This window comes from Procambarus clarkii, chromosome 58 (assembly GCF_040958095.1).
Source record: "Procambarus clarkii isolate CNS0578487 chromosome 58, FALCON_Pclarkii_2.0, whole genome shotgun sequence".
NCBI lineage: Eukaryota > Metazoa > Arthropoda > Malacostraca > Decapoda > Cambaridae > Procambarus > Procambarus clarkii.
In genome coordinates, this window is record NC_091207.1 from 21910128 (window position 1) to 21923245 (window position 13118).

Here is a 13118-nt window from a genome sequence, read left to right on the forward strand (position 1 = left end):
TAATAAGAAGTGCAACACAAAAGTTAAGTGGGAGGTGCTGGAATATTGGCTTAAAGCCACCACCTCTCTCAGTACACGCTAACGTCTAGCTGGGAGGAGTGCTGGCTACGAAAGCACGGAACATTCTGAGGACTGATGTTGGGGCGACCCCAGACATCAGGTAGTATTGGGGGCGAGTGCAGGTGCAGCCAGACCGGCGACCAATCAGCGGAGCCGTAGCGATCAACGGGTAGTTTGGTGGTTGGAGTTCGAACAGGTGGCTGGTTGCATACGTTTCTGCTCACCCTGGCAAGCCTTGCTGGTGCTGGTGTTGTCGTTGTTGGACATTTCTTCCATAGTCTTTTTATATAATTGTGAAGACGTAATTTTGGAGGGAAGAGCAGGCTCAATCTCTTGAAGGAGATTATCGTCACAATATATATATATATATATATATATATATATATATATATATATATATATATATATATATATATATAATATAATAATGTGTGTGTGTGTATATGTAATAAAAGTATATAAGGTATCATGTGATAATTTACTGTAAATATAGACCAATGTCACCGCTACATAGCTTCTCTACATATTTATGTTCTTAGACATTTGTGCTGATGAGAGTATAACAAAGACTATGATGTGACCGCGCGGGAGTGTTGCTTGTGCACGCCAGACCCATCTAGCGATAAGCTCGGTGAATAATTTAGTGAGGAGAGATAGGAGGAGAGAGACTCTGCATATGAATGAATGCTAACCAAAATAAAAATAAATTCTTATCCATCTTGTAATTATCGGATACAAGAAGCTATAAAGAACAAGCAGCATTTCCGGAACAAAGGTGTATGTCTTCAAGAGGCAGTTAGATAAGTTTTTGTAAAACGTGTTGGACCATCCAGGCTGTAGTGGATATGTGGGCCTGCCGGCCTGCTCCAAGCTTGGCCTGTTGGACCAAGTTATCTCAAGTCGAGCCTAGCCCCAAGCCGGGGCTCGGGGAGTAGAAGAACTCTCGAAACCCTCTTCAGGTATGCTCCAGGAAGGTGATGTGTTGCGTTTATCGACGTCGCCGCCTTGATAATAATAGTATACCTGCTCTTCGTTCCCTGCCGTTCTCACAGTTACTGTTCCCAAGCCTCGGGGCTACGACTGGAGACAGCCACGTCCATAACCGTTCTTTAACATGAATGTCGTCGCACGATCTCTCCAAAAGATTGCTTTCCCTCAGGTTCTTCGGTTAAAATGTTAGATCCCAGGCCAAGTATAACGGCGCTTTTCAGGGTGTTTCTATAATCGGGCCTCTGCCGGCGCCTCCAACGTCGCTCCATCTGGCAGGTAATCTCTTTCTGCAGATGTGATAGTGGCTGTGGGTGGTGGTTTGTAGAGTGAGCGGTGATGCCTCACAGCCTTGTGGACAAGACCACTCCAGCGGCCAGGCTAACGGCTGTACGTCCGTGCACGACAAACTGGCAGAATGGCTCTCTGGGGGAGAGGTGTGGGACGGGTGACAGTATGCTGGACAGGTGTGGGACGGGTGACAGTATGCTGGACAGGTGTGGGACGGGTGACAGTATGCTGGACAGGTGTGGGGTGTGGGACGGGTGACAGTATGCTAGACAGGTGTGGGGTGTGGGACGGGTGAGTGGGCTGGCTAAGTGTAGGCTGGTGTAGGCTATAGGCTGGTGTGCCTGGGTCAGGTGTGGGCTGTGGTGGAATAGGTGATTGACCTTCTCCAAGATGTCCTCAAAACAGCAGCATGACCTTAGGTACGGTTGTATGGCCAGTAAGGTACCGGGGTGCACCACCTGGCGACATTGACGTTCTTCTTCTACTTCACGGCGTGCCTTAATCTCGTCAGATTTGCATTTCATATAATTATAGCTGTAATAGCGTGTGTACAGGCACATAGTCCCGTGCAATGGTTGCCGGTGGCAGAGTGCGGAACTGTGGGAGACAGGCGTCCCTCTCCGTTACAATAATTGTAGGGGTGTTGGGTGGCGTCGGGCCCCAGTGCGGAGTGGGGCGTCGGGCCCCAGTGCGGGGTGCGGCGTCGGGCTCCAGTGTGGCGTCGGGCGTCGGGCCCCAGTGTGGCGTGGGGCGTCGGGCCCCAGTGCGGGGTGGGGCGTCGGGCCCCAGTGTGGGGTGGGGCGTCGGGCCCCAGTGTGGCGTGTGGCGTCGGGCCCCAGTGCGGAGTGGGGCGTCGGGCCCCAGTGCGGAGTGGGGCGTCGGGCCCCAGTGCGGAGTGGGGCGTCGGGCCCCAGTGCGGAGTGGGGCGTCGGGCCCCAGTGCGGCGTCGGGCCCCAAAGCGCAGTGTATATATACTATGAGGACCATAGTATATATATACTCACCTACATCGAAAATAGAAAGTAGAAATCTGAACTATTGAGTTCGACAAACCGGAAAACTTTTTTTTTTATACTTGTGTTGCTTTGACAAACTAAACTAGCGTACCCTTCCTAGGCCTAATACACAATATCTGAGACTTCATACACGACATCAGAGGTCTAATGTAGTACATATGAGTGCTATTCTAGGCCTAGGAATATTTGTTTTTTTAGCTTCATTTATATTCAAAAAATTCCTTACTAGTCAATATACTACTGTCCAAAAGCTAAGTACGTACAAATTCGTGACTATTGATGACTGTGACAATAGATACTATGTAAACAGGAGGAGGAGGTGGGGGGGGTGGGGTCTCACTTCACCCACACACACACCCACACACACACACACACACACACACACACACACACACACACACACACACACACACACACACACACACACACACACACACATATATATTCACGACTGACTGGGAGTGCTGTGTGTCTCGGAGCAGCACATCCTGCACACACTTGGGACATGTTAATGAATGAGTGCTGAATCTCTTCACTGGGAAATATCAAACTCTTGTGCCATCTGGGTAGTCCGGCCCTCAGTTGTCAAGGGCTCCATCAGGCCCGTTCCTCCCGCGGGCTCAGTATGGGACGCATATATAATAAATTAATGTACTGGTCCTTGGGGGAAGTGTTGGAATGTTATCGTACGGGACTCGCGTCCAATGGTGCCGCCCAGTTGCAATTATGATATTGTGGAAGGGGGAGCTAGGGTCGGCCGAGTCGTCATTGGGAGCACACGCCCACACCTCAGGTTGGGTCGTCCTTGAGACCACACGCCCACACCTCAGGTTGGGTCGTCCTTGAGACCACACGCCCACACCTCAGGTTGGGTCGTCCTTGAGACCACACGCCCACACCTCAGGTTGGGTCGTCCTTGAGACCACACGCCCACACCTCAGGTTGGGTCGTCCTTGAGACCACACGCCCACACCTCAGGTTGGGTCGTCCTCGAGACCACACGCCCACACCTCAGGTTGGGTCGTCCTCGAGAGCACACGCCCACACCTCAGGTTGGGTCGTCCTCGAGAGCACACGCCCACACCTCAGGTTGGGTCGTCCTTGGGACCACACGCCCACACCTCAGGTTGGGTCGTCCTCGAGAGCACACGCCCACACCTCAGGTTGGGTCGTCCTCGAGAGCACACGCCCACACCTCAGGTTGGGTCGTCCTCGAGAGCACACGCCCACACCTCATAATGTGGGCGTGTGCTCCCACTATTTGCTCAGTATGGATGTAAATACCGGTAGACACCGGTATCTTGACTCCCGGTATTCAAATTTTGTGTGTTTAAAGCTGTAGTGGCTTCCATTACCGGTCCATTCCACTTGCCTCCTCCATTACCGCATAATGACACCTAGTGTAAACTATGTGGTATGTTAGGGTCTCACTCCCTCGCCCATTATGTTCTTGATCGTCCGTTGATTAATGTATATAGAAACACTGAGATAATGACTGTGCCTGAACAAATAGCCTGGGCGTGTCACAACAATTGATAATATTCTGGAGACATAAAAGACTTTTGCACCAAGATTGTACCATTTTTTGTTGACATTGAGAAACTGAGATTGTAAAAGTTTTTTTGTTGACTTGTCTGAATGTCTATTGCCAATTGTGTGTGTGCCTTGTCATGAAAGTATTTGTGTGTACATCTGGTAACAGACTGCATGTGTAAAGGAAGAATTGTATGTGTTTATCACTCAGAATCTTGGGTAATATGCTTATGGTTTGTGATGTGTGTGTATATATGTATCTATATGAACACGTTGTACTGAACGGGGTGAGAATAGCTTGAGCTACCTCATCCCTTTGTGTGTGTGTTTATACCTCATTAAACTTATTTGAATTACCGCAGTTGACCACTTGATCACGTTTCTGGCGCATTTGTTTGTGATGGCCGCCCTGTTGTGTAGCCTCGTGTGAGGGACGCTGCCGTTGTTCATTTTGTCCCCGTCTCGCATTGTCAAATTCAAATTCAAATGTTTATTTAGGTTAAGTACATACATACAAGGGGTGATACAAATATTGATGAATTTACAGATAGAGCTAGTACATACAATGCCTAAGGCCACTATTACACAAGGCGTTTCGGGCAGATCCATTGTGATCCATATGTCCTCCTTCCTCTTATCTAGTGCTGTAGATTTAGCCCGTCTAAATAAACGTGGACTGGCCCCAGTCTGGTAGAAAGTAACTGGCCCTGCAGTATTGATTTGCAATTATCCAAGTGTGTGTGGAACTACGCTCGTGGAGCAGACATTGTGTCTTCCCAATACAATGTGTCACGTGGTTTTCAAAGTGCTGAGGGTTTTGGGCAATATCCACCACCGTCGCGCCTAAATTGCTTTAACAGTTCACAACTCTGTTTGCAATAAAGAACTTTCTTCACATTCATGTTCTTGTCAAGTCTCTCTCACCCCCGTCCCCTCCTTATCGACTCCTACCCCTCCTCGTCCCCCCATTATATCGACTCCCCTTTTCTCCCCCCCCCTACTCTTCCTCCCCTTCCTCCCTCACCCTTCCCCCCCTTCCTCCCTCACCCTTCCCCCCCTTCCTCCCTCACCCTTCCCCCCCTTCCTCCCTCACCCTTCCTCCCTCACCCTTCCTCCCTCACCCTTCCTCCCTCACCCTTCCCCCCTTCCTCCCTCACCCTTCCCCCCTTCCTCCCTCACCCTTCCCCCCTTCCTCCCTCACCCTTCCCCCCTTCCTCCCTCACCCTTCCCCCCTTCCTCCCTCACCCTTCCCCCCTTCCTCCCTCACCCTTCCCCCCTTCCTCCCTCACCCTTCCCCCCCCCCCCTTCCTCAGCTCCACCCCTGAATCCCCCTCCCCAACCTCCCCCCATATCCCGCTCTTTCACTCGCGCCGTCTATCTTGCTCTCTCTCACTGTCTGTATTCACCTAGTTGTGCTTGCGGGGGTTGAGCTCTGCTTTTTTAGGCCCGCCTCTCGACTGTCAATCAATCAACTGTTACTAACTGCTAACTCAAAAATTCCCCCCCCCGTCCCTAGGCAGCAGCCTGTAACAGTTGTCTAAACTCCCAGGTACCTATTTACTGCTAGGTAACAGGGGCATTTGGGTGAAGAAACCCTGCCCATTTGGCTCTGCCTAGTCCGGGAATCGAATCCGGGCTATAGGATTACGAGTACCGCGCGCTGTCCACTCGCCTACCAAATCCCTCAGCTACCAGACCCCATACACCTGACATACTGTCTGTCTCGCTCTCTGTCGCGCGCTGTTTCTCTCTCTCGCTATGTTTCTCTGTCTCGCTCTCTGTCGCTCTGTTTCTCTGTCTCGCTATGTTTCTCTCTATCTCGCTATGTTTCTCTCTATCTCGCTATGTTTCTCTCTATCTCGCTATGTTTCTCTCTATCTCGCTATGTTTCTCTCTGTCTCTCTCTGTCTCTCTCTCTCGCTCGCTCGCTCTGTCTTTCTCTCTCTCTCTCTCGCTCGCTCTGTCTTTCTCTGTCTCTCGCACGCTCTTGTTTGTTATCTCATGGATGTATCACCAGCTGTCTGGCCTTTAAGACAATGTTTTGCGTCTCGCTGCTTGATCACTATCTACGCACCTGTTGAAATTTGACTTCAGCTTTTGCTTTGAGTGTGAAGTTCCTACCCCGCCCCCCTCCCCCTCTTACCTCTCTGTCTTATCTCCCACTTTATTCTCTCCCCTCCCTTCCTCCCTCAAATGTCGTTATCTTTGGTTAAATTGCACAGCTGATGTGTGCGCGCGCTTGTCTTATTTTTTTTCTGCAAACTGACGCACTAGTTATCTTGGTGGCGTGTGTGGAGGTGGTCACTATGTGCAATTATGTGTAGTCTTGGTCTATCATCATGGGTACACCACACATCACGCGCCAGGGTCTTTATATACTAGTATATACTATACACATACGCACCTGTATGCTGTAGATCTGTCAAGCACCTCATGACAAGCTTTCCCCCATAAACCCTGAATGTCATACCTAGTTGAAGCCATTGTACTCAAAATTAATTTGTTTTCTGTTTGTTTGTAGGTGAACATGGGGACCCGTTGGAGATGGGCCGGATGCTGCAACTCATCTTGGGCTGCGCTGTCAACTGTGAGAATAAGCAACGTGAGTGTTCCTTTATCTGTCATGTTGACTCGCTAGCCTCGCCACCCGCCATGTATTTCTACACATACACACACCTGTACGGCACAGTACTCACCTGTATCTCTACACATACACACCTGTATGGCACAGTACTCACCTGTATCTCTACACATACACACCTGTATGGCACAGTACTCACCTGTATCTCTACACATACACACCTGTATGGCACAGTACTCACCTGTATCTCTACACATACACACACCTGTACGTCACAGTACTCGTCTGTATCTCTACATACACACCTGTATGGCACAGTACTCGCATGTATCTCTACACATACCTGTACGTCACAGTACTCGCATGTATCTCTACACATACCTGTACGTCACAGTACTCGCATGTATCTCTACACATACCTGTACGTCACAGTACTCGCATGTATCTCTACACATACCTGTACGTCACAGTACTCGCATGTATCTCTACATACACACCTGTATGGCACAGTACTCGCATGTATCTCTACACATACCTGTACGTCACAGTACTCGCATGTATCTCTACACATACCTGTACGTCACAGTACTCGCATGTATCTCTACACATACCTGTACGTCACAGTACTCGCATGTATCTCTACACATACCTGTACGTCACAATACTCGCATGTATCTCTACACATACCTGTACGTCACAGTACTCGCATGTATCTCTACACATACACACCTGTATGTCACAGTACTCGCATGTATCTCTACACATACACATCTGTACATCGCAATACTCACCTGTATCTCTAATCACAATAAACCTATATATGTATCAATATGTACCTACATATAACTGCACACATGTATTTGTAGTAGTCCACATACACACATGAACCCCTACAGAAGCCTGGGGGGCTTGTGGCTCTCCCTCTTCCAAATTGGCTGAGGGAATGGTCTGGGGTTCGGGATGAACATAGGCTGGTCAGGGGGCGCCAGAACTCGAAGGGTAACACCAGGCCATTGTTACGTTCAGACCCCTATGGCAGCTGTTACGTTCAGACCCCTGTGGCAGCTGTTACATTCAGACCCCTGTGGCAGCTGTTACATTCAGACCCCTATAGCAGCTGTTATGTTCAGACCCTTATGGCAGCTTTTGGCACTGCCCACCAACTACACAACTAAATATTTTGAAACTTTCTTTTTAAACCCATTTTTTCATATAGAAATATGCACTATTATTACACTGGGATACGCACTGATCTTGGGGAATATTAACAAGTTTCCTGCTGTCAATAATTTGCTCGTACTCGCATTGGACAGGCGATCTTTCCACAGATTACGGGCTATTCATGCCCGTGCCACCTCTTGGGTGGCTTAATCTTTATCATCAATCCTTCCACAGCATCCCAAGGTTTTTAAGCCTCACACAGCTCTTTGTCAGAGTAAGGGGGGATAACCTTTTCTATATAAATAAAAATAATTCACAGAAACTAAGCTGCTTTCACTGGTGACCACTCACACATTAGACAGTTATATTATTTATGAGAGGGAGAGGGAGTTGGATAAACGGATAAATATATGGATAGAAAGATGAGTAGATGGATGAATGGATGGATAGATTGATGGTTGAATAGGACGCTGGATAGATGAATGCACAGATAGATGGATGTATAGACAGTTGGATTGATAGAAGGATAGGTAGATTCATTGATAGACATTTGGATAGAGAATATAGATAAATGGACATAGATGGATAGATGAATTCTGGATGGAGTTGTGGGAGTTCTTCTACTCCCCGAGCCCAGCCTGAGGCCATGCTCAACATGTGGTAACTTGGTCCAACAGGCTGTTGCTTGGAGTGGCCCACTGGCCACATATCCACCACAGCCTGGTTGGTCCGGCACTTCTTGAAGGAACTTGTCTAAATGTTTCTTGAAGATATCCACCTTTGTTCTGGCAATATTTCCAATGCTTGCAGCGAGGGGTATTGCCACGGACCTCTGATGTTCATTGTTCTCTGATTGTATAGGATTGTGCCTATGTGTGGCTATTGTATAAGTGTATATGATTGTGCCTATACACAATTATTTGTAACACTTTTGTATAAAATATGATCACACGTCACCAGTACTGGTTAGAGCTTCAGGTTTTACTTACTATGTAAGGTGACCCATTAAAAATGTCATTAAAACATTTCCGACTAAACATTATATTTTACCTGCGAGGTTGTGCAAGATAGGAGCACTCTTGAAAATACAATTACAGTGAATGTGTTCAGTATTTTTGTGTAGAGTGAGAGGACTTACTTTCTCTAAAGTTTGTTGTAGATTAACAACAGTTTTCATTCATCTTTCAGAATATATTGAAGCCATCATGAACATGGAGGAGAGGGTGCAGAAGGTAATAATGGAAGCTATCCAAGAGCTAATGCTCCGAGAAAGCTCCCCAGGAATATTGGTGGGAGATGGTGAGGGTCGACCAGACCTGGGACCTGCCTCTTTCCACCCTCACATAAAGACCATCTTGGAGCAACTGGAAACAGCCACTCAGACCAGGGATGAGACCGTACAACGTTGTCATGAGTTAGAGCAGCAGGTTCGTGAGTCTTGACCATGGTCATCATAATGTTGTAGCAGTTATGATGATTATAAAAATGATCATCATAACTTCTTATGATCTTAATGGTTAACTGCATTATTTATGGTTAACTGCATTTTCATCATAGAAATTTATTAAATGCAATAAAGCAATTAACAATTCTTTGCATTATTGCATAGATCCAATTGTGTATTGTAGCTCGTTAAGAATCGGATAATACAACAATAGTGGGGGAAAATTCTTGCGGGAGGAATGTAGAGAGGGAGGAAAATAGAATTATGTAATTCTATTTTTATTTTTATTTATTTGTGAACTTTAAATTACAGTAACTGGTAAAGAAGTGAACATTATACAGTACTGTATTGCCAAATCTCCTCACAAATATATCCCACAAACTTCGGAGCTTTAAAGTATTAGTAGATTAAGCTAGAGCAAGTAATTTATTTAATCAATGAGATTTATTATTAATGTTTATTAATTGCAATTGATTTAATTATCTTGCTCTATCCTGGGATTAGTGAAATAAATGACAGCTTAGCTGTTCTGATGATCAGAGTCACCTTCAAAAAGAGGACCTTAACGCGATATAAACACGTGAGTTATGGCAGCTCTGATCACTAAACACATGTCTTCTCATCCACGGTACACAAGGCCTGCCAACGAAGTAAAATGTAACATTTGAAGTAAATTACTGTATATGGGATAAATTAAATCACATAATCTGTGTGATTTTTTTATGGGGAAATTTTAGCCTTTTGTGTTGGATCTCCTACCTCATAACCTTTAGACAGCGGCTATGGAGAAATGGTCATATCTGCCTATGCACAAAAAAATAAAAAAAATTCAACAAATAATTTTTCATTATAGAATTATAAATTTGTATGCAGAAGGTAAAAAAAAAAAAACACAAAATATTTTATTGTTTCACTAGATGGAGGCACTCTGCAAGACTGCGTCTGGCTCTTGTCAATGCCTGTTGCTCGACTATGCTGACAATGCTTTATCCTCCGAAATTTCACCAATTGTTTTGTCACTTTTTTCTTTTTATTTATATCCATAGAGAGCTTATATATCCACATTTGCATCATACAGTTCATGTAAAACTCCAGACAATAATTGTTTAAATATCATATTATGATAATCACATTCCCCCCCCCCTTCCCATAATAACATTCATGACGTTAACGGCATTTGTACCATGAAATGACAGCAGGATTTTTTTCATGAGTCAAGGTAAACTCAATTACATCCACATAGACCCATTATATCCATATTGGCATCATGCATGTCAAACCCCAGATAATTTAAATCTTCATATGATAACCACATTATCTTGTGAATCAACAATTGACGATAACCGCTGTCTAAGAGCTAACCAGGACTAGAATTGTGCATAGTCCAACTACCGGTACTTATTACAGTACTCTACTAAGAACCGGAAAAAAGGTACTTTCCGAGAGTTGATGAGGTCAACATGCACAGTAAGACACGAAGATGTACCCTAATTTTGGGAGAACTGATGATGACTGGAGCTGCGTTTTGTTAAGTCTCTTGGCAAGATTGCCAACTTTTCCCCTCCCTAAGTGCGTTCATAGGCAATTATTTGGTTAGGTTCCGGGAAGGAGTGGATATTAGTTCAGATCCTTGTTGGATTTTATTAATTATAATTTTAGATTAATGTTTGTTCACTAAATAGCACCTACGGTTTGTGCAGTAATTATTTAGTGAGAAAAGGGAATTTTATTATTCCATTCACCTGGACTGTATGGGTCTCGAACCGTGAACCCCACGCTTGTGAGGCCGTAACACTATCAACGAGGCTATGAACCGTCTTAAAAAGGAAAGTTTTCAGAAGCAGCATCCTGCTGCATACTGAAATTTTAAAGTTTCCCTGACTACTACTGAAGCCCAGAGGAATTACTGATCCACGTCCATGTCATATAAATTGCCATCCAATTTATCATGCTTTATCAAAACATGCTGCTTCTGAAAACTTTCCTTTTTAAGACAGCTCATAGCCTAGTTGGTAGTGCTATAGCCTCACACGTGTGGGGTCCTCGGTTCAAGACCCCATACAGTCCAGGTGAATGGGATGTTTATTTCCACGGAAGCGTGGAATTTTATTAATTCACCTGTTAACTCTCCTGCATACATAGTGTGTTACGTCACAGAATTTCTCTACTAAGATATCAAAAGAATTGCATTCAATTCTTTGGTTTAATGTTGTTTTTTAATTAATGATTAAATATAATGGAAGTAATACATTAACTGAAGAATCATCTTCATAGTGTGTATACAATTTAAATTATATGTATGATATTAAGTATGAATAGGTGGGGAAATTTCCAACAAATAGCTCTAATAACTACTGTAAGCACATGTTCAAAGAACTAGCCAGAAATGTGGAGGAAAGCTTAATCATGTTCTCTTTATCATGTAAATACTGTACAATATGTAGTACTGATACAGTGTTACATGTGCAGGAGGTTGTATAGTTATGGACAACATTGCATCTGTATTTATTATCTTATTTAAATTGGTTTTTGTTTATCAAACCATCTACATGTACTGTACGATGTGTTTATCAACAGACACTACTCTTTTTTAATAAAAATACCACATTGCTTCAGCATGATATGTTTGTATGCCATAATTAGCATATGAACTAAGCCAAGTACTGTACGGTAAGTGATAAATGTATTACTGTACTACCAAACCTAGAAAGAGTCATCGTCCTCAAAAGCTTTATAATAAGGTATACTGTATTCACACTTGGAGTAATATTGTAAAAAGTTTAGTAGTGATTGTTGGATACATGGACTGTATACTAAAGTGAGGCTTTAATGCAGTACTATCATGCTGCTAGACTCTGTGAATGAATGCTTTGAATACATTTTTAGTTGTACAGATGGAGCCTGTTTAATGATAATGGATCATTAAAAATGTCAATTGAAGATAATCCCGCTCATCCTCCTGTTTTGGTAGTACTTATAGTGATTATGAGGACCATTGTACATATACAGTACTGACATTCAGCACAATTAGAAAGTAGAAATCGGACATATTGAATATGGACAGACTGGAAAAGATTTTCTATTTTTGTAGCAAAGACAACCTTAACTAACCTAACCTAACCTTCCTAGGCCGAATGCACTATCTGAGGACTAATATAGTACATGTGTGTGCTAGGCCTAAGCTATACTAGGCCTAGGAATATTTGTATTTTAGCTTCATGTTTTTGGACTCTATAAAGTGAATAGTACAAAATTCAAATATTTAATTCCTTAGTACATCAATGTTTGCACTATGGTGCACATAGTTACAAAAAGTACTATCAATACAGGAGGATAAATTGATTTAATCACTAGGAGAAAGAATCCTTTGAAGAAATTACTGGATGAATTATCCGGTTGTAGCAAATATACGGTTTTGCTTGTTGAAACATATTACAGCTTCTTTTTTTTTCTTTGTCAAAACCAGTTTTATAAGGAAGATAAGAACCTGTTCTATAACCATATACTTTGGCAGTTGGAGAATGCTTTATGTACAGATCTATATATAGATATATATTCTCAAGTTCCTGAGATGAATGTCTAAAAGTATTCCTTTCCTTTAGCTATCAATGTTGAGTGAAGAGAAGACAGCTTTAGCAACAGAAAATGAAAAGCTTTTAAACCGCTTAGATGCTTGGGAGACTGGTGGGGAGCTTGGTACTTCAACGCTCCGTTACAAGGACCTCAAGAAACAGATTGATGGTCTCCAAGATGAACTTTACAAGCTGGAGACATGTAAGTACTATATTGTAAAGTGATGTGATCTAACATTTCCATGTATACATAGATGATATATGGTTAGTTTGATCTAGCCACACCTTAGCATCATCAGTTGTCTTCCTCGATTGAAATTTAAAGTGAGCACGTCTAAAATTTCTAGAAGATAGAATTTTCCGTACATAATAATGATGATAATATACATTAGGACGATCACAATGGTGTAATGTATCATTATGTGAAAACCATCAGTGCACTCTGTGGATTTGGACCTGTGTCTGGGTCACCC

General features: G+C 43.9%; 1 protein-coding gene across 2 annotated transcripts in view; it reads left to right on the forward strand.

Annotated features, from left to right (window-relative positions):
* LOC123767894 (hook microtubule tethering protein) overlaps positions 1-13118 on the forward strand; it is a 269532-nt gene that overhangs the window by 181817 nt on the left and 74597 nt on the right. For both annotated transcript variants that reach the window (XM_045757969.2, XM_045757968.2), the window contains exons 5-7: positions 6409-6489; positions 8818-9056; positions 12676-12847. In XM_045757969.2, coding sequence (XP_045613925.1) covers positions 6409-6489; positions 8818-9056; positions 12676-12847 — 492 coding nt within the window. The remainder of the gene's footprint in view (positions 1-6408; positions 6490-8817; positions 9057-12675; positions 12848-13118) is intronic.